The sequence below is a fragment of the Vipera ursinii genome (assembly GCF_947247035.1).
Source record: "Vipera ursinii genome assembly, chromosome: Z".
In the NCBI taxonomy this organism is placed as follows: domain Eukaryota; kingdom Metazoa; phylum Chordata; class Lepidosauria; order Squamata; family Viperidae; genus Vipera; species Vipera ursinii.
This window is the reverse complement of record NC_139517.1, coordinates 41882138-41908706: the sequence shown is the minus strand read 5'-3', so window position 1 is coordinate 41908706 and position 26569 is coordinate 41882138. Positions and strand designations below refer to the sequence as shown.

Sequence of the window (26569 nt, the reverse complement as noted above, 5' to 3'; positions counted from 1 at the left end):
GTTGTATGAGGTAAATAACGGCTGACAGGAACACACGTGGCAGTTTGACAGTTGTCAAAGCTGCCGCAGGCTAATGCGCAAGCACAGCAGCTGACAGCTCTCAGCTGTCAGCCCGACTGCCGACCACGCATGCGCAGCCGCCACGAGGATTCCTTAGCTGTCAAAACCTGACGAAGCCAATTGGTCCAACTTTCAGGCGGGAGGAAACTGAAAGACTGATTGGTCCAGCCAGCCCCCAGCTGGCTATAAAAAGAGCAGAAGCCGGCAAAGTCTGTGTCGGGTACCTCAATAAACATTCAACTAAAGCCTGCTGTCTCCGCGTGATCCTTACGCTCCGAGCCACTTCAGTTGTGGAAAAGGTGGTGCCCTGGCAACTGCAGAAAGTGCTGGATGAAACAGATTATTTGGATCCCTTTCAGTCAGGCTTGGTTATGGGATGGAAACAGCACTGGTCATACTTGTCAGTGATCTCTGGTGAGAGCAAGATGGGGGTAGTGCAACCATCCTCACTCTCCTTGATCTTTAAGTGGCTTTCGATACCATCGACATTGTATCCTTTTGGGTCGACTTCAGGGACTGGGATGCACAGTTCTGTGCTGGTTCAGTTCCTTTCTCTATGGCTGGTTCCAGTCAGAACTGGTAGGGAGTAAAAAGTCTAACCCTTCACACTATTTAGTGGTATGCACATAGCTCAGTACTGTCTCCAATCCTTTTCAACATGTATATGAAACTGCTGGGTGAGATCATCCATCACCATATGATGAGGTATCTACAGTATTCTGATGACAACCAACTCTATATTTCCACTATTGGTGATACAAGTGATGCCATGGCTGCGGAGACCTGGATGGGGGACAACAGGCTTTGACTGAACTCTGACCTTATAGCAGTGGCGTTTGGAAGTGACAGGGCAGGAACAAGCAAGCAGCATTGGCCCCCTGGGATGCCCCGGAGATGGCAAGGGACTGGCCCCTGCCACCCTGGCCCCTCCCAGCCTGGCAGCCCCCAAGGCACATGAACACACAGGGGCCAACAGCATCTGGCAGCAGGGGCTGTGTAGCCTGCTATGAATACCAGGCCGGCAGCACTGGCAGTGCATGGAGTCAGGGAAGCATGTCCATCCCATCTCTTTTTTGTTAGAGAGCTGGTCACCACTGGTTATTTCCTCAGCCCCCTCGAGGGTCTTGCCCTTGGCCTGCAGGTAAAGTGCATTCCCCTCATGCCCCTTGGTACTTAATGTGGCCGCCAGCCACTCATGCAGGTCCATTAGGCCACTGCCCAGAGCTGCAGACCTGCCCAGCACGAAGGAGGCAAAGCAGTTGGCTAGGAAGCATAGAGGTGATAGGCAAAAGGCCACCCTTAGCAGGGAAAGCCAGATCCCCATGGGCATCATGACTGCCCAGACCCAGCAGAGATGGGGGGGAAAGCACACAATACCACCTCTACTTGAGCTTGCTAGCCAGCTGTTTTGCCTCCTTTGTGCTGGGTGGGTCAGGCACTCCGGGCAGCAGCAGAAGCCTAATGGACCTGCGCAGGTTGCTGGCGGTGGCAGCCTGAGGCAGGGCCAAGGTGTGTCAGGTGCATGAGGGGAACAGGCTCCATGCATGGGCCAAGGGCAAGATCTGCAAGAGGGCCGAGGAGATGACCAGCAACAACCTGCTCTCCAACTGCAAGCAAAAACAGATGGGACAGAGTAGGCATGTCCGGCGGTCTGCATCATGTGCTTTCCCACTCCCCTACTTCACTTGCTGCTGGAGGGCTGGCCCAGTATTGCCAGCAGGATGCAGAGCCCCATAATGTGCCGGTTGAGGGGCCAGCAGTCTATGGCTACTGATGGACGCCTTCAGCCCCCATGCGCTCGCTGGCCTCTGTGTGCGGGGGCTGATGATGTCAGGCAGCAGCTACCCCAGTCCCTGCCTCACCTTGCCTTGCCCCATAGCAATGGCACCCCTGCCCTGCCCCGTGCCTCACCTCCCCCCACAAGATGAGCCACCTGCCCACCACCCCATCCACCAGAGACTCCCTGGATCTCCCCCAACCCTGCTCAGCTCCCACAGGGGTCCCCAAGAGCACCTTTGAGGTGGCCAAGCCCACTCTGGCCACATCCACCCAGTCTGCCATGAACACTGAAGCCATGCCCACCCAGTGGGCCATGCCCCCCACCCTCCCTGAGGGCACTGCAATGCTGATGAGGCCCTGGTAGTTTGCAATAAATAAGTGGGTTTTGAGCTGCAGTTTGGGCAGTCAGTCTCTAAAAGGTTCACTGTCACTGCCCTATAGCCACAGGTATGAAGGGATGTGGTAGGAATCAATCCATATAATATTTCTATGAAGCTGCTGGAAGAGGTTATTCAAAGGTTCAAAATGGCGACTTCCGGTGGCGGCGCGGCGCTGAAGATAGCCGTTTTGGGCTATCCGCTTCACAGCTGAGTTTTTTCCACCTAAAACAGCGCCGATCAGCTGTTTAGGTGGATTTGAAGCCCCCTCCTCGGGAGAAGAGGAGGGGGTGAGGCCCCAGGTAGGGGTTGAGTTCTCCGGGGCCGCCTGAGCTGAAAGCTTGGGCAGCTGAAGGATTGAACACCCCCGTAGCCTGGGTTGCTCCCAGCTGCTTAGCGTCTCTGCTCCGGGATTTTTGGAGCAGAGCCAGGTGTTTGCGACCACCCCTGCCAGAAGGAAAGACTTTGGAGTAAAAGGAGCAGGCAGAGCGGTACAGGAGGTCAAGGTGAAGAGGATTTTTATTCTTACTCCCTAGCTTAATGGACTTTATAAACTTAAAGTGAAAGTGCGCAACAAGTGAAAGTGAGGAAAGATGGCGGCTAAATCTTCCTCTAAAGTTCTTCGGAGTGCGGGAACTTCCCCGGTGCAACAGACATCGTTGCAAGCTTTGCTTCCTCCTGCACCTCCTGTGGCATTGACGCTTAAGGACTTACAAGATGCCTTTGCAAAGCAATCCCAGGTAATGTCAGAAATGCTGGATGATAAGATGGCAAAGTTGGAGGAGAAATTGGAGAAATTGGAGGAGAGGATGGAAGAGAAGTTTAACGAGAGGTTTAGTGCAATGAGGGTAGACATCTTGTCTACAGTGGAAAGCGTGGCTGAATGTGTGCAATGTTTGGAAGAAAAAATGGAGGATCTTAGTCAAAAGAACACTATATTGGAAGTAAAGGTACTGGAGAATGAAAATTTAAGGGATAAAATGGACGGAGAATTGAGCCTTGTTCAGTATCATCAGATGCAGTATGCTATTAGAATTAGGGGTTTAAAAGAGAATCCTAAAGAAGACCTAAAGCAGCTGATTTCTGAGGCTTTGGAAGCAGTATTGGGCCAGCCAGCATCTGAAATAGAGGGATGCATGGATAAAGTTTTTCGTGTAAATTCATGGATTGCAAGGCAGAGGAAGTTACCTAGAGATGTGGTGGTCTATTTTACAAAGAGAGCAACTAGAGATGAAGTTATTCAAGCTGCTTATGATACTAAAGTTGTGGTTGCTGACCAAGAAGTTCTGGTTCTAAAAGAAATTCCTCCAAAGATTTTAAGGAGAAGGAAGGATTTTGCATTTCTCGTACAGGAACTTAAGCAACGTGATATTAAGTTTAGATGGGAGATTCCAGTTGGATTGGTGGTGATGCACGAAGGTAAAAGATACCATCTGGTTACTGTGACTCAGGTGCGTGATTTCTACAATGATGTTTTAAAAGCAACTCCTCTATCACTCCTGGAAGCTGCAAAGGGATCTGGAGAGGGAAAACCTCAAGAGGCTGAAGATGGACAGACAGAGGAGAATGGTGCTGGAGGGGATCTAACAGCTTCATCGGCTGCTGCTGGAGAGCAGAGGTTGACGCGTGCCGCTGTAAAACGAGCAAGACAAGTACAAGAGCAAGACCAGAGGAGGTTTATGGAGCTCTCAAAGCGTACTTACAGCGAAGCTGTGGGAGGAGCGCGGCCCAAAGAAAATATAGGGGCTATTAAAGATGTGCTCCAAAAGCTTCGGGATGCCACGCATGGTGACTAAGTTTCTAACCTGGAATGTTAATGGATTAAACTCACCACAGAAGAGAAAGAAAGTTTTTCAATATTTAAAACAATTTAAGATTGATGTTATATGTTTGCAAGAAACGCATATTAGGGTTATGGACCAAAAGTATTTATCGAACTCAAGGTTGGGCACGCAATTTGTTGCTTCTGCGATGAATAAGAAAAATGGAGTGGTTGTCTACGTTAAAAGTACTCTAACAGCGGAATTAATTGAAGCAGATAAGCAAGGAAGATATGTTATGATAGATTTGTTGTTAGAAGGTAAAAAACGCTCTTAGTTGGACTGTATGCTCCTAATCAACAACAAGCTGATTTTTTTGATTCACTTCATACAAAGCTTACTCAATTGGATTACAAATCGTTTATTTTTATGGGGGATTGGAATGGAGTTTTGGATGTACAGATGGACAAGGCTGGTTCTTTTAAGCATGCTCCAAGCCATGCCAGATTGCCTAAATCTTTTTTTGAAATGAAGGATGACTTGGAATTGCGAGATATTTGGCGTGACATACACCTACATGAAAAGGATTATACTTTTTTCTGACAGACATCAATCTTTTTCTAGGATTGATTTTATTTTGCTGACTAATGATTTTTTTCTAGGATTAAGAAGGTAAAGATCTGTGCAAGAACTATTTCGGACCATAGTCCAGTTTGGTTAAAGATCAATAAGGACAATAGGGATAGGCGCTCGCGGCGCGTAAATGAGAATGTGTTTAGAAATCAGAGAAATGTGGAAGAATGTAAACAGCGGATGAAGGATTTTTTTGAAATTAATATGAATAAGGATACTTCTATGGACATGGTTTGGGATGCTAGCAAGGCCTACATGAGAGGGGTGTTGATATATATGAATAATAAATACAGACGTACTTTGGAAGCCAGAAGGAAAGAATTGGAGAATGAAATTAGGGAAAAAGAAAAGGTCTTAATTTTGAACCCATCAGATGTGAAGACTAAGGAGGTTATTAAGCTATTAAGAGGACAATTTGATAAATTGATGGCTGATCAAGTGGCAACCAACTTGCGGTTTGCTAGGCATAATACTCTTTGCAATGCTAATAAGCCAGGCAGATGGCTAGCTTATAGACTAAGGAAAAAGCAAAGGGCTTCCAATATAGATAAAATTGAACATAAGGGAAAGGTTGTGTTTCAACAGGATCTTATTAAGGAAGCCTTTGTGGATTTTTATTCTAAATTATATGCTAAGGAGAAGATTAATGAAAAAGACATTGATGTATACTTGGAGAATGCTAGCATCCTGGTTCTTACGCAAGCACAAAAAGAGGAGATTAACCAGTTGATAACAGAAGAAGAAATTCTCATAGCAATTAAGGAATTGAAGTTGGATAAAGCGCCAGGTACGGATGGTTTGACTGCGGTTTATTACAAAAACTTACAAATGGAGCTGATAAAGCCGTTAAAGGAATTGTTCCAGACAATTCAGAGAGGGGGAAAGGTGCCTCCGTCTTGGAGAACTGCTTTTATCTCTTTGATTCCGAAGGAAGATCAAGATGTTACTCAAGTTAAAAACTATAGACCGATATCACTTTTAAATACAGATTATAAGATATTTGCTAAGGTGTTGGCTAACAGATTGATGAGGGTTCTGCAACAGGTGATTCATGGGGATCAAAGTGGGTTTATTAGTGGTAGGCAAATGAAAAATAATGTGAGGCATATTGTTACATATTCACACACACACAACAACCCCCTCACATTTTATAAGGGATCCCCGGCAGCCGTTGACAGCCGTCAAAAGGCTGCCGCGGCATTCCCCCCCCCACACACGCGGCTAGCGGCCGATTCTGACAGCTGTCAAACTGCCGCGCATGCGCAGTACACTGACAGCTGTCAAACTTCAGAGAACCACGCATGCGCAGCTCGGCCGGAGCTGTCAAAGCTGCCAGCTGGCCCCGGCAACAAGCCACCTCAGCCACGCCTACCTTTTAGCCGGTCTCCTTCTCATTGGGCGTCCTAGTCTGGCGGGGGATTCTTGCATGTTTATTGGTTCTTGATTGTTGTTGTTGTCATCCCTGTTTACTATAAATACAAGAGATTCCCGGCACTGTTTCGCCCGGGACCTCTGCCCAAATAAATCGTTATTTGAACCGTGCCTGCTGTCTCGCTGTCGTCCCTCAAGATAACTCACCTGGCGACGAGGATGGGATTCGGGTCTGCTTGTTAGCTGAAGTCACTAGCTGAAGCCACAAGTGAAGGAGGGAAGCCGTCCCACCAGCTGACACCGCTGAAATCACTTGCTGGTCGGGAGAGCCCTCCACGCACTCCGCCCCAAGCACACCCGTGGACTTTTGACAGTATGGCAAATCTTGGGCACGTCCGAGAATTTGATGTCTCCCAGCCCGAGGGCTGGGAATCGCATCTCGGGCAAGTGGAGGGGTACCTCCTCGTCAACAACATTGTCGAGGATCGCCCCAAAGCCGCAGCGCTCCTGTGCCTCAGCGGCCCGGCGGTCTACGATGTCGCCATAGGGCTCTGTGACCCTGCTCCGGTGGCCTCTGTGCCTTATGCCGAGCTGGTCGATCGCCTCAATCGTCACTTTGCCCCGAGGCGGTCCGAGCTATACTGGTGGTTGAACTTCGCCCGCCAGTACCAACGACCAGGCGAGTCGGCCAAGGCATTCATAGCCACGGTCCGACAAGCGGCCTGTCGCTGCCGTTTCCCGGACCTCGAGGACCGCATAAGGGACCAGGTCATCGTTGGCCTGCGAAACCTGAAGCTCCAGAAGAAGCTTATTACTAAGCCGACGATGGACCTGGCCGAATTAACTATAGAGATTATGGCATATGAAGATAGCCATTGGGAAGATGCGCCGCCACCTGGAAATCCCTTCACGGGGTCAGTCCACCACAACTGCCCTAGAAGTACTGACCCAGGAACAACCGAACTGAAGACTGACGTGGACGCCATCCGTCCAAGACCCACCAACCCCCAGACTCGCCGGGAGGGAAACAAAGGGCCAGATCGTCCGGCCGGAGGCCAAAGGGAGACCACCAACCGCTCCAAGTGCGCCAGCTGCGGTGGCAACCATGCCAGGGCATCTTGTAAATTTCGAAACTCCAAGTGCCATGGCTGCGGCAAAACTGGCCACATTCGCTCCGCCTGCCGCAGCACCGGCCACAAGACCCTTCATGACCTGGAGGCGGCCCAGGAAGGTAATATTCCCTCCCCCAAATTGCCAGGGAAGGCCCTATGGTCATCTGTCATGACCACTAATACAGACCAGGGGGCCCTAACTACCAGCTTTATCCGCCCCAAAATTAAAATTCAGGTCCGGATTCAGGGAATCCCCTGCGAAATGGAGGTGGACTCCAGGTCCTCAGTCTCCATCCTGTCCTGGGACACTCTCCAAGGGATCGCGTGCCAATGCAGGCGCCGTTTTCCTATTAACAGCCCAAATTGCAACAGGTAAACGAGCCAGTCTCATTGGCCTCGACTGGTTCGAACCCCTAGGGATAAAAATCTTGGGCGTAAACCACTTCCAGCCCCACCATTTACAGGCCGTCTGCCAACAATTTGCAGACGTGTTTGATGGCTCGCTGGGGAAATTCAATGGCCCCCCCATTGACCTAAAATTAAATCCTGAAGTCCTGCCCATTAGGATTAAGGCAAGAAGAGTTCCTTTCGCCCTCAAATCCAAGATTGACGCAGAGCTGGACAGACTAATAGGGCTGGGAGTCATAGAACCAACGGATGGGGGCACTTGGGAAACCCCCAAAGTCACCCCGGTCAAGCCTAACGGGGAAGTCCGCCTCTGCGCGGACTATAAAGCCACCCTGAATCGAGCTTTAAACCCCCACGCCTACCCAGTCCCAGCTGTCAGGGACGTGCTTTCTTCTATTTAGGCAGGCACTATATTTGCCAAATTAGACCTGGCCCATGCATTCTTGCAGCTGCCAGTCTCAGATCGAACCGCCAATGCCCAAATCATAGTCACCCACCGCGGAGCGTTCAAAGTGAACCGCCTGCAGTTCGGAATAGCCGTAGCACCTGGAATATTCCAGGAAACCATGGAGCGGACTCTTAAGGGAATCCCTGGGGTCTGCCCCTATTTCGATGACGTGCTCATCGCAGGGGAATCGGAAGACATACTAGCTGACAGGCTGCGGGAGGTGCTTCAAAGATTTCGCACCGCCGGCCTCAAATTAAAAAAAGAAAAGTGCTCCATTGGAGTTCCTTCTACGGAATTTCTGGGGTACAAAATCGACGCTAAAGGAATCCACCCCACAGATTCTAAAGTCAAGGCCATCAGGGCAGCACCACCCCCCAAAAATAAGGCTGAATTACAAGCCTTTTTGGGGTTAATAAACTTCTACCATGCTTTCCTCCCCCACAAAGCCTCCATAGCAGAGCCGCTCCACAGGCTATTAGACAAAGGAGCCCAGTGGCTCTGGACCCAAGCCCACGAAGATAGCTTCAACAAATTAAAACAACTCCTGTCCAGCAAGTCCACCGTTACACACTACAAAGAGAAAATGCCCCTCTGTGTCACTTGCGACGCTTCCCCCTATGGCATAGGCGCTGTCCTCAGCCACCTCCACAGCGATGGAACTCAATTGCCCATCGCATATTATTCCAGGACCTTGTCCAAAGCTGAGCGCAATTACGCGCAAATTGACAAGGAAGCCCTAGCACTGGTGGCGAGCGTGAAGAAATTTCACGATTACTTATACGGCCGCCACTTTACCATCTTCACTGACCACAAACCCCTGCTAGGGCTCTTCACCTGGGACAAATTGACCCCGCAAATCCTATCCCCCAGAATGCTCCGCTGGACAACATTCCTAGCAGCATACTCTTTTAAAATAGAACATAAACCAGGCAAGGAAATGGGCCATGCAGATGGCCTTAGCAGACTGCCCCTGCCCAACCTCGACCCAGACCCCGCACCCGCCGGCCAAATCCTGGCTATCCAGGAATTGCCTGACCAACCCGTATCAGCCAAAGAAATAGCTGCAGCAACTACCAAGGACAAAATCCTGGGCAGGGTCCTGACCTGGGTCCAAACCGGCTGGCAATCCACATCCCCGGGGCCAGAATTTCAGCCTTTTTTCCTAAGGCGCCTGGAATTGTCAGCTCACCTCGGCTGCATCATTTGGGGCAGCAGGGTCATCGTACCCGCCCCACACAGGCAACAAGTTTTAACCTCCCTTCACGAAGGCCACCCAGGGGTGGTCAAGATGAAATCCCTCGCCCGCAGCTACTTGTGGTGGCCAGGGCTCGATGCAGACATCGAACACTTTGTCGCAACCTGCAACATGTGCCAACAGACCAGGCCACCGCTTCCTCACGCTCCTGTCCATAAATGGGAAGTGACAAAAAACCCCTGGTCCCGTATCCATGTTGATTACGCTGGCCCCTTCCAGGGACAAAATTTTCTAATAATAGTAGATAGTTTTTCCAAGTGGCTCGAGGTCATTCCGGTTGCCAGCACAACATCAGCAGCCACAATCAGGGGTTTAAGGAGGGTATTTGCCACCCATGGGTTGCCTGATGTCATTGTATCTGACAACGGGCCCCAATTCACCTCTAATGACTTCCAGGTTTTCATCAAGGCCAACTTGATTAGACACGCCACCTCCGTGCCCTTTCACCCCTCCACGAACGGTCTCGCAGAGGCCATGGTGAAGGCGACCAAAGATGCCCTAAGAAAAATCATCTCCGGCGACTGGCACTGCAGACTGGCAAAATACCTCCTGGCCCAGCACTCCACACCATGCACCACCACCGGCAAGTCTCCAGCCGAACTCCGTTGGGGGCGCCGCTTAGTCACAAAACTGGACCGCTTGCACCCCGACAGGGCAGCCGCCGAACAACCCAACACACCGACTGCCAAGGTCTTCCCCCCCGGCCAGCCCATTTGGGCTAAGAACTTCGGGGTCGGCGACAAGTGGCTGCAAGGCGTGATCTCCGACCAAACTGGCCCAGTCTCCTACCTCATCGACTTAGGGGACGGAAGGCTTGTCCGGAGACACGCTGACCAACTGAGGAAACGCACACCGCAGGACCGCAGTTCCCGAGCCCAACCGGGCACACTATTTTCCCCAGCATCACCATCAACGCCATCTAGCCCATTACCGCTCATTCCTGACGTCGCCGACGACCCCCAACCTACCAACCCCGGAGATCTCCCCACCATGGAAAGGAAAGACCAGCCCAGCACAAGTCAGCCCAGCCCAAGCCTCCACCACTCATCCAGACCGCGGAAGGCCCCCTCCTACTTGGCGGACTATGAATGGGCTGGCAGCAGGACTAGTGGAACTGACCCCAGCTAAACTTCCAGGGGCAAGGGGGGAAGGGGTGTTACATATTCACACACACACAACAACCCCCTCACATTTTATAAGGGATCCCCGGCAGCCGTTGACAGCCGTCAAAAGGCTGCTGCGGCATTCCCCCCCACACACACGCGGCTAGCACTGACAGCTGTCAAACCGGCCGACTCTGACAGCTGTCAAACTGCCGCGCATGCGCAGTACACTGACAGCTGTCAAACTTCAGAGAACCGCACATGCGCAGCTTGGCCAGAGCTGTCAAAGCTGCCAGCTGGCCCCGGCAACAAGCCGCCTCAGCCGCGCCTACCTTTTAGCCGGTCTCCTTCTCATTGGGCGTCCTAGTCTGGCGGGAGATTCTTGCATGTTTATTGGTTCTTGATTGTTGTTGTTGTCATCCCTGTTTACTATAAATACAAGAGATTCCCGGCACTGTTTTGCCCGGGACCTCTGCCCAAATAAATCGTTATTTGAACCGTGCCTGCTGTCTCGCTGTCATCCCTCAAGATAACTCACATATAGTTGATGTGTTAGAGTTTTTGGAAAGGAACAACCAGATCCCTGCGGCGCTAATTTTCTTAGATGCTGAAAAAGCTTTTGATCAATTGAATTGGCAATTTTTGATGAAAGTTTTAGATAAAATGAATTTTGGGGATAAATTTTTGCAACCAATTAGGGCATTATATCAAAAACAAACTGCCCGAATAATAGTTAACAATAGTTTGACTGAAGCATGTAATATTGAGAAGGGCACAGGGCAAGGGTGTCCGTTATCGCCTTGACTATTTGTGTTAACATTGGAGATATTACTAGTAAAAATACGGAGTTCGGAAAGAATTAAGGGTATACAAATTAGAGATCAGGATTATAGACTGAGGGCGTTTGCAGACGATCTGGTTGTTACAGTGACCCAGCCAGAAAACTCTGTTGTGGACCTGATGGAGATAAGAATGCAATATGGGAGGGTTTCTGGATTTAAAGTTAATGTACAAAAAACTAAAATTCTGGCCAAAAATATGACAGTATCGCAAAAGGCTCTTTTAAAAGGATTAACTGGATTTGAGATTGCTAAAAGGGTCAAATATTTGGGGGTGTTTTTGTCACCCTCTAATACAAAGTTATATAAAAATAATTATGAAAAACTATGGGGAAAAATTCAAAAAGAAATGGAGAGTTGGGAAAAATTGCAATTGTCTTTGTTGGGAAGAATCGCAGCAGTGAAAATGAATGTCCTGCCTAAATTTTTATTCTTATTTCAAATGATACCGGTTCTTAAGAAAGATTCTAATTTGGAAGAATGGCAATGGGGTATCAATAAATTTGTTTGGGCAGGGAAAAGGCCACGAGTTAAACTTAAGATTATGCAGGATACTCGTGAAAGAGGTGGTCTTAAAATGCCCAATCTTAAATTATACTATGAAGCTGCTGCGTTAGCAGGGATAAGTGATTGGATTAATTTGACACAAGAGAGATTATTAAATCTTGAGGGCCATGACTTGTTATTTGGCTGGCATGCATATTTGTTGTATGATAAGAAGGTAGACAATGTGTTTAAAGTGCATATTTTAAGACAGGCATTGTTGAGAGTTTGGAAGAAGTATAGACACAAGTTAGACTGTAAGATGCCATTGTGGGCAATTCCAAAACACTCAATAGAAAACATAAATGTTGGTTTCAAACATGACGTGACCACGTATAAGGAGATTTTAAGCTTGGAAAGAAGTGTATGGTGTTTAAAATCGTATAATCTCTTGCGAGATGAGAAGATTGTTCAAACCTGGTTTCAATATACTCAGTTACGGGCCAGGTGGAAAGAAGATCAGAAAACTGGTTTTGCAATGACTGATGAAAATTTGATAAAGCAAATTAGAAGTCAGGGTCCAGCACATATCAAACGTATATATCTTGCATTGATAGAACTTGATTCAGAAACAGAACTTGTTAAAGATTGTATGATAAAATGGGCCCAGAACATCCAAGAAGTTATTACAATGGACACGTGGGAAAAGATCTGGGTGAGGAACGTAAAATTTACACAAGCTCAAAACTTAAGAGAGAACTTTTATAAAATGTTTTATAGATGGCATTTAGATCCTAAAAAGCTTGCAAGTATGTATCCGAACTATCAGCCAAAATGCTGGAGGTGTGGTGGTGAAGATGCAACATATTTTCACATATGGTGGACTTGTAAAAAGGTCAAGGCTTTTTGGATAAAAATTTGGTGGAATATGCAGAAGATCTTCAAGCAAAAGATAAAGTTTTGTCCGCAATTCTTTCTGTTGGGTATAATTACAGATGCTACTGTTGTGGACACTAAGTTGATGTTGAATTTAATTACAGCAGTAAGACTTTTAATAGGTCAGTATTGGAAGAAGGAGGAACTGCCGACTATAGAAGAATGGACTTTAAAGGTTTCTGACCTGGCAGAAATGGCAAAGATCTCGGCTTATTTGAAAGATCATTCGCAAGAATGCTATATTATGGAGTGGAAAAAATGGATTGAATATATCCAGAAGAAATATGGGACTAAAAAGTTTCATTTAGTATTTGAATAAGTCTTCCTTTCTATTTTCTTTTTTTTATATGAAATATTAGTATTGTTTGTAGTTATCTTACATGAGCTAGAGAGTGATAGATTTAAGAATTTATTGTTGGTAGCATATGGATGTTTATGATTGTTCTTTGTTTTTATACCCTGTACTTAGCTCTGGGAAGTCGGGGGGGAGGGGGGAAAGGGGGGGAGGGGTAGGGAGGGATAGGTAGGGGAGGGGGAGAGGGGATTGTTAAAGATAAAATGTATTTTAAAACTTTTCAATAAAAAAACAAAGGTTCAAAATGAACAGATATCATACAGAATGTTCAATTATACATCATCCACCTAGATAACAACAACAACAGAATTCGAAGGGACCTTGGAGGTCCAACCCCCTGCTAAGGCAGGAAGCCCTATACCATTTCAGACAAATGGCTGTCCAGTCTCTTCTTAAAAACTTCCAGTGTTGGAGCATTCACAACTTCTGGAGGCAGGTTGTTCCACTGATTAATTGTTCTGTCAGGAAATTTCTCCTTAGTTCTAGGTTGCTTCTCTCTTTGATTGGTTCCCATCCATTGCTTCTTGTCCTGCCTTCAGGTGCTTTGGAGAATAGCTTGACTCCCTCTTCTTTGTGGCAGCCCCTGACATATTGGAACACTGCTATCATGTCACCCCTAGTCCTTCTCTTCATTAAACTACACATACCCAATTTCAGCAAACGTTCCTTATATGTTTTAGCCTCCAGTCCCCTATTCATCTTTGTTGCTCTTCTCTGTACTCTTTCTAGAGTCTTAACATCTTTTTTACATCATGATGTCCAAAACTGGATGCAGTATTCCAAGTATGGCCTTACCAAGGCATTATAAAGTGGTATTAACACTTCACCTGATCTTGATTCTATCCTTCTGTTAATGCAGCCTAGCACTGTGTTGGCGTTTTTGGCAGCTGCAGCACACTGCTGGCTCATATTTAAGGGATTGTCCACTAGGACTCCAAGATCCCTCTGACACTTGCTACTATTGAGCAAGGTACCACCTATACTATACCTGTGCATTTGGTTTTTCTTGCCTAAATGTAGAACCTTGCTTTTTTCACCATTGAATTTCATTTTGTTAGATAGTGCCCAACGTTCAAGTCTGACAAGATCCTTCTTTATCTTAAGCCTATCTTCTGGAGTGTTGGCTATTCCTGCCAGCTTGGTGTCATCTGCAAATTTAATGAGTTCCCCATCTATCCCCTCATCCATATCATTGATGAAGATATTGAAAAGCACAGGGGCCAGAACAGAGCACAGGGGCACCCCACACTTGCCTCCATGTAGATGCTGCTCCATTGAGGACCACATGCTGAGTACGACTGGTCAGCCAGCTACGAATCCATCTGGTGGTGATGCTTTGTAACCCACATTTTTCTAACTTACCAAGTAGGCTGTGGTCTACTTTATCAAATGCCTTACTGAAGTCCAAGTAAATTATATCCACAACATTCTTCTGGTCTACTAGTTTTGTCACCTTATCAAAGAATGCAATAAGATTTGTCTGGCATGATCTGTTTTTGACAAACCCATGTTGGCTTTGTTTGCTTCTAGGTTTTCACTGATTTGTTGCTTGATTATCTTTTTCCAGAATCTTCCCAGATATTGAGGTAAGGCTGATAGGTCTGTAGTTTCCTGGATCCATTTTTTTTTCTTTTTTTGAAGATGGGAACTACACCTGCTCTTTTCCAGTCCTCTGGTAGTTCCCCAATGCTCCAGGATCTTTGAAAGATTAAATATTTTTACTTGGTGCTTGGAGGCTGTCCAGAGCAGAAATCAGGAAACCCAGGCAGTTCAAATGTTTATTGCAAGCCTCAGCTCCCTACAAGAGTGGTCAAAGCAAATTGGTGGTAGATAAGAGTCAATGGAATGCAAGGAGGGCTGGAGATAGATCTCTTGTGGGTGCAAAGGGACTTGAAGCTCATAACATGTTTGACTCCTCCCTCAGGCTCAGCCTGGTCATTTCCTACAGAGACTATGAATATCAAGGCTATTTTAAATGATCTAAGAATTTCATTTCTGTAGTGTGTCATTGTGCCCACAGTAAAAAATAACAATAAAGATTATCTTATTTTATCTTATCAAAACATCATAACAAAAATGGCAAATAACTATTCCAATTATATGTTTGTAGATAAAAAACAAGGCAATTTATTCTGCTGCCAAGAATATTGTAAATTAGGGCAAGTCCAAAACCGGGCATGGGAAACCACTGAAAAGGTCTTCCTTAATAATCTTGGAGCAGGGCCTCAGCAGAACATCCTAATATAAGGGCAAGCTGGCATTGGGAGAGTTACTCTTTATTTTATTCCCATTTATTCCTTTAACACTAAGGGAAACATCACTTTGAATTATCCCAAAAGCAGATCAGAAATACAATTGAAGGGTATTTGAACTGATAGTGTTTGATGAGGAAGAATTCTATCACTTGAAAAGGAGTACAGATTCCCATTCAACTTAGATGTGCAGATGCAAATTCAGTAATTGTTTCCACAGGACTTCTGAGTTAAACTTTTCCAGCAAAATCTGGAAGTCACCTGATGAATTGGATTGATTCACAAAAGCTTAAGTAAGATTAAACCAATTAGTTTCTATTTTAGTTATTCATTTATTTCAGTGCCTTTTGATTCCGGGAGACTGCCTGCATGAATCCCACAGTTTTCTTGGCAAGATTTCTGAAATGGTTTGCCAGTTTGGTGTAGTTATTAAGACACAGCTTAGAAAAGAGGAATCTGTGAGTTCTAGTCATGCCTTAGATACAAAGTGTCTAAATTTGACATTGTCTCTTTCTTAAGGCTGAAAAAGAGTGACTGGCCCAGACTCACCTAGTAGACTTTGTCAGGACTAGAACTCACAGACTACTCACTTCTAGACTGTGTCTTAGCAACTACACCAAACTGGCTCTATTAGTCATTAAAATGATCACAAAATTATAGAAACAATAACTATATTGAAATATGCCACATTCTACCCAGCAGTGCTTAAAATTCATTGGTTAATGACCTGTGCTATAAACTAGACTTAAAGAGCCACTAGTTTACATGTTAGAGAGCTTTGTAATTTCATACAGTCTTCCACATACTTTTATCCTATCCTATACCTACCTAATTTTAAATCATATATCTTTTATATCTTCTGGCTTTTCAATTTTTTATGATTTAAATTTTTGTCCTTCGTGCTTTTTTAATAACTGTACTCCACCTTCTTTGTGATGGTCTTGATTGTAATAAAGATTTGATTTAATTTGGTACTTAATGCATCTTACCACACTATAATGTCTGTGCAATTTGCTGACCAAGGCTGAGTGCTAATGAAGATCTCTGAAGCAATTTTCCTCCCCATTTGATGCTGTTAGTTGCCTAATAGATGCCTTTTCTGTTACTGATAATTTCCTAAGTCACACTGTCTTCCACACCCCAGTCCTCTCTTTGTTAACTACAACTCCCAGCATATCAGTGAGCAAGCTTCATAGTTTAATGTATTGGAGCTGGCAAGCTAGGAAACATGTCTTCAAAGAAAATGTGCTCCATTTTGTCTTTTGTGTAGTCTCCAGCAATGATGTAACCTCATGAGGTGCAAGTGCCCAGAATTTTATAAAGTATTCAAAGTATGGTCATTATCTAAAGCCAGCTCTGAGGGAAGGGATTTTAAAAAACACTCCCAGGTGTTTCTGCCTTCTCAGTTACTAGACATCAAAGATGTAACTTTCCCTCCCACAATGGCTTTCCTAGGAGATGACCTTTATATGATGTTATCATCATACTCATATGAGGGGTTTCTGAGAAGAGGCCCACAACTCATCTCCTAAATCTGTGTTTATTAATGGAGTGACATCAAGCCTTTTCTCAAAATGCCAGAAACTGGGAAATCCCTGGTTGGCTTGCATAAGCCCCTGTGGGCGTATTACCAACTTCGTAATTGATGAGCAGGCAATGCACTTGATATGTAAAGATTAACACTCTCAGCATCCTGACCTAGATAACAGAAATTTACTCTCAATTACTAAATCCTCCTTGGTTCGGCATTTGAAAGAAAAAAGCCTAAAAGTTTCATTTAAGCATACAGAGAGATAAATCAATGCCATAATTGTATCGAATGAGCCATTATACAAATTGCAGCAATTGTTATTTTTGTTTAGAATCCAAAAGGGATTTTTAAGGAATGGATAAGAACTCAGTTTTCTCTTCCACAATGACAATTATTAGCAACTTTTAAATGATGCAAAAAGTGTTTTAAATTTGGTACGTATTTGAACAATTTATATAGCTACATAATCAGGAAGTGATTTAGGGCAGCACACATAAACGGAAATCACATATAATGACTGCAGGAGACGGCACGGCCAGAGCTGGGTGGGTGGAGCTAAACATCAGCCTAGAGTCATTATGGTCCCATAAACGGTCTAAAACAAACCCCTTTTGAATTCCGCTGACCCTTATTTGGTGCCAGTTTAGTGCTGAACTTTTAGTTGACTAGATTCTTGAGTATAGGCTTGAAAAATAAATCTTCTGAGCTTCAGCTTAATGTATCCTCCAGATACTTTACATCTGAGAATGACAAAATGTATATTAAAGGTAATAAAGCATATCATGGACAATTTCATCCAGTCAAGAACAATGCAGCCAGACACAAAGTCTCCAGACTTATTGCTTAGGGAAAAAAGCCTCCAGAAAGAAAGCCTAAACAGGGCCATCCACATTTCAAACTGTTCCATAAGGCAGACACGGCAATAGAGAAGCATGTCTCTTGGATCCCACTAGATGAAATTGTTTAAGTGATGAGTTCTGGAGAGAGATACAGCATAATAGGCAGCATAAAAATATCGCAAAAAAAGAACTTCAGCAGTGTGAACTCCTGACTTTTAAAGTGTCTTCTCGATGAAGGCCACGCTTTTCTGCCCCAAAGGAGAAAAAAGCATGTAGGCAGCTGGGATGAGCTAGAAAACCTATAGAAGGCAGCATAAAAGAATAAAATTATACAATATCCAACTACAATTTACCTTAAAATGTTGGGGGAACAAAATTAAAGTTCCCCATCCTGAATCTTTACGAAGATTGTCTTGGTGTTGCTGTTTATTTCCTCCCCATAATCCTGGTTAATTAGCTAGATCAGAGTCAGGCAGTTTGTCCCCCTCCCAATTCCAAGAACTATTTTTCCAATCCAAATCCCCTCCCAAGGTGGAAAGTCAAAAATGGTGGACCTTTTAAAGATTTGTGAGAGGGAGATAGAAAGCCAAAGGTGTGCCACCTATTCCACTTTTTAATAACTATTTCATCACCACCACCACAAAAATCACAAAAAGTTTATTTTTCGTGGTTTGGAAGAAGGGCTATATATCATGCTTTAAGTCCCCTCAAAGAAGTCTGACCTGCTAGCTACACCCAGTCCAATGGTGCCATGATTCCTGGGGTTCCAGACAGAATATAAAGGCAAAGCATAGCAGCCCACGACAGAAACAGCTACCCATTCTTAAAGTAGGATTTGGGAAGTGGGTGAGGCTCTCCAGGCTCAGCAAGCAACACAAAGCACTGGGCCACATGTTCTCAGAGATCTAAGCATTTCCTATGATTGAAGGAAGGGAAACTTGATCCTTTTAAATGGAGATGCCAAGGTTTGGCCATGGAAACTGTTGCTGATATGTCACTCTCAACCTAGACCAGTAGCCTAAGGTTCCATAGCACTGCTTGTATGTCCAAGAGCATCTTCATAAATTCAGGCAGGGAGACTGCTGGGTAAGAAAATGGTTTGCATATGGGAAAAATAGGAGAGGGAGCTATGTCCTTCACCTAGACCTCCAGAATGAATGGTGGGCTACTAATACAATCAATCAACCTATACTTCCCCACACAGTATTAAACAAAAACGTTTGGCTGAGAAAACCTTGTTCAGCAGAAAAGCAGACACATTAATAGTGCAAAGCATAGAACATAGAATAGCAGAGTTGGAAGGGACCTTGAAGGTCTTCTAGTCCAACCCCATGCTCAAGCAGGAGACAAATAGACAAATAGCTCTCCAGTCTCTTCTTAAAAGCCTCCTTCTTAAAAGCAACCTGCTTGAGGCAGAATCCATGACAAGGAGACTGTTAGGGAGAAACTGGTGTAATCTGTTGTGTATGCCACCCCACACCTGGTGGCATGGGTCTGGTGACCGATTGGTTCACCTGTCCGGCGGGAAAAAGTAGGACACCGGGTTGGGTGTCACCTGTCTGGTGGGAAAATAGAGCCAGTGGATTGGCTGACTGCGGGGATGTGGAAAAGCTATAAGAGGGCCCCTGGGGGAGAAAGAGTTCAGTTCCATCTTGTATTCAATAAAGATATAGACCCTGACTGTTGTCTCCTGGTCATTACACGTGGCACCCACTACAGAACATAATCTATTCTTTTTTTGCACAATTGAAGTCTGCTTTAGTTATGAAATGTCTTGGACCTGTGCTGAAAAGAACCAAGAAGTCTTCAACCAAGAGCAGTAAATGTATTCTAATATCAGAGGAGAGTCAGATAGGACCATTAGACCCAAGTTCTAATGGAAGTCTTTGCTGGGATGGTTCTACAAAAATGATCATGTCAATTCTTGCTGCAGTTACTTTTGGTTTGGTCAGTTTCTGAATACAATTCAAAGTATCCATCAACCCTCCTCCCCCCCCCTGAAACGGTTTTGTGAAGGAGCTCATGAGGATTAGCTCCTTCACAGCATCTGAAACCACATGGTTGAAACAGGAGCCATGATCTTTGCTGCAATGGTACCTCTCTCTAAAATTCTTTTTTCCATGGAATATGATAGGAACGCTTTTGGGCTTAATTTCAGCATCAGAAGATTTTCTTCTAATTAGCACCTTTTAAGGGGATGATTTAGGTTGCCAGATTATTTTATTGCTCAACTATGGAATATTATATATTGTGATAATTGTAATTTATTATTAATATGCCATTCCATGATTACAATCCTGTGGTGGTGCTGCCACCAAAAACCCAGGGGGCCACAGCTGAGACCATTTCCCCATCAGCCCCTCCAAGTGATACAATCCAGGTTTCAGCATGCCTCCTTCATCCATTCACATGGTTCACCCCTTCGTATATGCCTCAGTGCATGTTGATGAGCTTCCAGAGATCAATAAACATATGATTGTGTATATATGTATTATATTCGTGTATAAAAACGGCTGAGAACAGAGCATCAACAGCATCAGCAAGAAAAGTGTGAAACACCTCTGTGATTTCCTAATAGGACATGGCTTCAGGTAAGCTTCTGAGCATCAATAGGGAAGTTACTACTTCTTAATGGATGGTGAGCTGGAATCTTTAATAGCTATAAGGCATCCATTCAGTGGGTGCAGCTTTTACATTGGAAAAAAATGCTTGTTTACTAATTTTCCATGTGATATATATCTATCAAGCAAAATATAGGCAGCAATCCTGGTTGTTATTAAATTTGGGAGCTAGAAGGGGTATTTATTTTTATTTCATTTATTGACATTTTAAGATTTTATGCTGGTGAGTTTCATAGAGACTGAAGCAACAGTTAGACCCAATTCTCCCAAAGGAGAAATAAAAAACAATCAGAGAATGCCACTAATTGTGCCCAAAGATGCTTTTTAACGAGACAACTAGACTTTCTTATTTTTCTTTGAAGATGTTTCACATCTCATCCAAGAAGCTTCTCCAGCTTTGACTGGATGGTGGGGAATGGAAAGATTTACACTTCTGAAGACAGCTGTTCATTTGCATTCTTTTAGTGAGTCGTTAAAGCTACCTGGAGGCTTATCTGTGAACAGCCCTCTCTCACAAAGGGGGAGGGATCCGACATCACCTATCTCCAGTCTACAACACAGTCCTTTCAACAATTCCAAGAAGTCTTGCACAACTCAGGTGACCCTGAAGACACAGATAAGCCTCCAGGTAGCTTTAATGACTTGCTAAAAGAATAAAAAAGAACAGCTGTCTGCAGGTGTATAAATCTTTCCATTCCCCACCATCCAGTCAGAACTGAAGAAGTTTCTTGGATGAGAAGCAAAATGTCTTCAAAGAAAAACAAGAAAGTCCAGTTGCCTCATGAAAAAGCATCTTTGGGATAACTATGACCTGGATGGCTGAGAATCTCTACAGCCACTAATTGTGGTTTACTAGTCACATCCAGGTATCTGAAAAAATGTTCACCTAACAAATGGAGAAAACAGGAATTGCATGTGTGAAAAGTGTTTGACACTGCTGCAATGGCAACTTGTAAAGCAACTCATCTAGAAGCATTAGGATGGTCAGTTTGAAGAGAAAGAGGGGGTGGATTTACAAATCATGTATACTGTGCGGTTGTGTATAGCAGTGTTTCTGTTTTACATGGGTTCCTATTTGCTTCTGCCACCCAGAAACTCAACTGGTGCTCTGCTCAACTGAAGCATCAGCAAGGTGGAATCTTTGTGCATGTGCCTCTTTCGCACATGTATACGTTTCCAGTCATGAAAAGAATTTGGGGTTAGTGCTTGATTATGCTTTACAGCAGAGAACTTACCAATATTTTATTTAAGAAGCCAACCTCCTTCACCTTCCTCTGCAGGAACCAGTAGACCTTCCTCTTTGCTTACCATTGGCTTGTTTATCTTGGCTCTGCAATGGGCAGACGGAGGAGCCTTCCCCACAATACCACTCTCCAGTCTTTTTACCAACGCTGTGCTAAGAGCACAGCATCTCCATCAGCTTGCAACAAATACCTACAAGGAATTTGTGAGTAGCGGTCCACGGTTTAGGTCAGCTAAACATTTAGGTCGCATCATCATTCCTGGTAAAAGCAAGCTAGTGTTTAGCAGTTTGGAAACAGAACAGGTTCATCTAAAAGTAACATGGGGAATTCCCTAGGCTCGCAGGATATATTAAAGCTAAAAAAAAAGAGGTATCCAAAGCATGACAAGTAGCACTTTAATTGTTAAAATGATACGGAAAAGTGCTTTTTTTCCCCCTCACATTTTTTATATCTTCTCAAATCTTACATTACCATATCAACTAAGAGTTGCCACAAACCATAACAGTTTTTAGATAAGGCTGTCTTTTGAAACATTTACTATCTGCTGACTCTCCCAAGTAGTATTAGAACTTCATTGCTTCTGATTTTAATGTTTTTCTCAGTTAGTGAATTTTCAGATAATGTTATTCAAAGCTCTGCACACTCTCATCTTTCCTACTTCTTTGTAAATGGTGGCATTTTATGGGTCTTATATAGGAGCGTTCCTATATCCCAGAAGAGCAGCGATACTCCAACAAGAATTCTCAGACTGTATATTGTTACTCTGAAGCTATTCCTTCTCCCACGAGGAAAGAGGAAACTCAACAAAAAACAGTAAGCAGACTCCTGTCATGTTTTTTTCCATTGAAGAATTATTTTGGTGCCCCAGATATATAGTCTTGTGTTGCCTATGTGAAAACTTCCCACTTTCACAAAGTTCTCAAGAAATGTTCAACGAAGAGCAGTAGGTGGATAACTTAATAGAAATGGACAGTAGATAAGGATAGAAGGAATTCAAAGTGGGCTGGACTTAGATCTTGTGGGCATGAAGGAACTCATGACTGATGACACATTTGACCCCTCCTTCCCTCAGTTCAGACTGGTCATCTCCTACACAAATCAGTATTTATTGACCACAGAGACATCCCAACTATTCCTAACAGTTAGAATAATTGATCAGTGGAATGGCCTGCCTCCTGAGGTTGTAGATGCTCCAGCAATGGAGGTTTTTGAGGGGAGATTGGATAGCCGTTTGTCTGGGGTGGTGTTGGGTTTCCTGTCAGAGTAGGGGGTTGGACTAGAGGACCTCCAGGGTCCCTTCCAACTCTATTATTAGTGTTATTGTTATTATCTACTGCCCTTTCTGTGGAGCGGTTAGTAGTTCAGATTCTTGTAGAGAGCTGAAACTTGTAATAAATCTTAATACTCATTTGAAAAATAAATCAAAACAAAGAGCAGTAAGCGTATTCTAAATATTGGAGGAGAGCCAGAGAGCTAATCAGATACCCAGGTAAAAATGAAAGGGACTAGATAATATAGTCAACTGTCTGTAGGGCTGCCAATTCCTCATTTCTATGTTGCAGAATCTGATTTCTTAGAAGACAGAGCATTAGAAACTCTACACTTTATCACATTTGCAAATTTCAAATATCTTTGGCCAAGATTCAGGCAAGGATCTGGACATAGGCTGTGCCTCTCTTGCATTTCCTCTGATGTTTCCTTATGATGTTACTTTTATCTTGACCACAACCCATGAGTAAGATATACTTAAGCTGTCTTTTATCTAGGCATACTTCCCAAGCTGTACAGGTCAGTTTTCCATATCTCAATAGCCATAAAATTTTTAAAATCTGTTATGCTTCATCACCCATTCATCAGAGGTAAAGTCAGGGGACCAACAGTGGTTGGGAGTAGAAAGATGCTTAGGGACTGGTCCAGGATGATGCAGGCATGCCCCTCTCTTTAGTCCGCTCCAACTCCTCTGCTGATATTCTGCTTTTGTCCCTGCTTAAAGAATTTGATTCAGCAGCACTTGGCAGTGGTCTATCACAATTGCATGATGGTGCCAAACTGCTTACCCAGCAGTATTGTATGTAGCATTACAATGCAGTCATGGGACCAACTCTTTCCATACTTCCAGCACTGAAGTATCTGGAAGTTTCTAATATAAAAAGAATGTGGTAAGGGAGAAGAATGCTAAACAAAAGTTTTGTTTCGCATTTAGTTCCCTTCATGACTCCAATCTTCTTTATTCAGTTTGGAAAGTCAGCACAAAAAGGACCCTAGTGATACAACAGTTGTGAAATTATATCCTTCCTCTTCTAACTGGAGTGCTATGAGTACATCAGTGCTTCAGAGAAGAGGGTAAGAGGGTGACATCACAGCCCCACACCTTCTCTACATTCCTTGCGACGTTGCACACATAGGACGACCTTGTGAGGCAATAGAGTGAATCTGCTCTCAAATAATGGGTATTTTTCCCATCAGCTAGTGATGTGAAGAAGGAAGGCACCAAAGCCACAAGACTAAATGGCTATCATTTTGTTTTCATGAGCTATATTCATAATCAGAGTAACACTATTAAATAGTGAGTCAGAATGAGGATCAGCAATAGAGGCAACACATTTTTTGCAAACAAACTGTACTTTTCTATCAATGCAGGGATCTTCTGGATAGCATTTGAACTCAACACTGAGAAAGACCAAAAGCTAAAGTCACCTACTTTACTAAGCCAAAATCATGCTTTACAAGTCACAAGTCTGGATTCATATAGCACATGGTTAAAGGCAAACATAGATTATGGTTTTGTTTAATGAACTCAGTCATATTATGCCAATCCATCACAGAATATGCTACTCTGCCAATGGTATCTCTGCAAATTTTCTCCTTATTGCTTCTTTCATTTAATCAATATCATACCTAAGGTAGGCAAGAATGCTGTTTTTTTGGCTTAATTAAATGTATAAAAACCCATCCAGTGTGGCTTATAAGCAATTATTTCCTATATAGAGAAACTTCCACATTAAGCCAAAAAGAAATCAGGTCAAGCAAGGAGACATATTCTATCTATAAATATCTAAAACCCACTCAGGAAGCATTTTTATCTATTACTGTCCATACATGTTCTCTCCAATAATGGAAAATGTATCACTGCTGTTTAGCAAGAAACTAAGTTTAAAGCAGGTTCAACGAACTGATCAGAAAATAGGTGGTTTGCCCTGGCTGGAATTTTTCTTGCCTGTTGAACTTCTATTGCCATTTGTCTTAAGACAGGCAACAGATTACTGTCTTTGCTCTCTTCCTTTGAGCTCTAAGAGGTCAGGATAGAAAACATACATTTTTAAACTGCTTTTCTAAAGTGTATCCATTTTTCTAGGATACAGAACTGCTGCGGGTTTCACTGATTCTCATTCAGTCCTGGCTAAATCCTATACGGTTTCTAAGCAGGATGTTTACAAACAGTCTTGTATTTGGGACCTCAGACAGAGTCTACGAAAAACTCCAGGACTTGGAACAAGGCATCCAAGTTCTTATGAGGGTAAGCAATACCTCCTAAGGAGCACTTTTTAAGTACTGTCACAGATTATGCTGTCCCACCTGGTTAATGTTATGAAATTAGAGAAGACAGACCTCTCTATGCATAAAATCAGAACAATCCCAGCCCTCAAGAATATTACCTTCCATTGAGAAAGCCTTGCTATTATGATTTATCAACACTAGAAAAATATAGAAATATAGAAAAATATAAGTAGTCCTTGACTTATGGCCAGTCACTTAGTGACCATTTGAGGGTACAATGTATTGCCAAAAGGATTCTCGTGACCCAGATTCAAAATTCCAATGGCTGCTCCCTCCTTGGTCACATAACTGCATTTTGGGCTCTTGGCAAATGGTCCCCATTTACAGCCTTCCAGCACTCTGCAATTTATGATGTTTCTTGTGGGAAATTAGCATTTACTTCCAGGTTCCAGCAAGGGGAAAAAAACAACACTGCTTTTTTGGAGGGAGAGGGGGATTGCTTAGGAAATGGTCTTGCTTTTTGTGTTTGCTTAACCCACCTAATAACAAGCATGACTTACAATCATAATTCTGGACTCAATTACAATTATAAGTTGAAGACTACCTGTATAAAACTGTGACACAAATGGGGCTATTGATAAAGGATGAAGAAAATTACCTGATTTTGAGATTGTAACTGATAGTATATGGATTTATGGTATTCTTTAAGAGCAAAAGAAAAATAAACCCCAAAATGAATAAACTCCAAAATGTGCTCAGTGATCATGGAATCTGCAGAATGAGATTAGACCTTCATAGGTATTGTTATAGTTCAGTGATGGCGAACCTTTTAGAGGCGAGTGCCCAAACTGGAACCCAAAATCCACTTATGTATCGTAGGGTGCTGGTGGGTGTGGCCCATTGGGTGGGCATGGCTGCAGTCATAAAGGCAGACTGGGTGGGACTAAAAAGTTCAATCAGTCAATTCAACTTTGCGAGATCTTTTTTTCCCCCATGAGAAGTTGAAATTGATTGATTGACTGATCTTTTTTTTATTTTGCACATGGTGGCAGAAGCCTAAAGTAAAAAGGTTTTATAAAACCCAGCTGAAGGCCTAGGACTGGGGCAACAGTGCGCGTGCCCACAGAGAGGGCTCACGCATGCCATAGGTTCGCCACCACGGTTATAGTTATTCAACTCAGTGTCTTCCAGACATATTTAACTCTCCCATTAATTTGAAACCAGCACAGCCCTTGGCCTCCTACTCTAGAACTCAAAACTTGCTAAACAATATGTTGTTCAGACTATATTCAGATAGTGATTTTTTTTTGAAGCAGAATGAGATGCTTAATGCTTTTGTACACTTACAACATCTACTTCCAGGAGGTGGAGGATGGTACTTCCCAGGGCCTTCAGCTGCTTAGACCCACCTATGAAAAGTTTGAAATCAATCTCCGGAGTGAAGCTGCTTTGCTGAAAAACTACGATCTCTTGTCCTGCTTCAGGAAAGACCTGCACAAAGTGGAGACCTTCCTGCGAGTGATGAAATGCCGTCGTTTCAGAGAAATCAGCTGCATCCCTTAAAGGCAGAAAAGACCCGCCACTCCATTCCACTTTTCCTGCACAGTTTCCTAGAACCTGGAAAAGTGAATGGGCTGTTGCTGCGCCAACTACCTACATGCCTGA

General features: G+C 44.0%; 1 protein-coding gene across 1 annotated transcript; it reads left to right on the top strand.

Moving 5' to 3' along the window:
• Window positions 1-6805: 6805 nt before the first annotated feature.
• Window positions 6806-26467, top strand: LOC310650150 (somatotropin-like; the record flags this gene model as incomplete). Its single annotated transcript, XM_083378986.1, has 5 exons — window positions 6806-7211; window positions 21443-21609; window positions 22103-22219; window positions 24762-24923; window positions 26267-26467. 5 exons carry the CDS (start codon window positions 6806-6808, stop codon window positions 26465-26467), a joined length of 1053 nt encoding a protein of 350 aa, XP_083235112.1.
• Window positions 26468-26569: the final 102 nt, after the last annotated feature.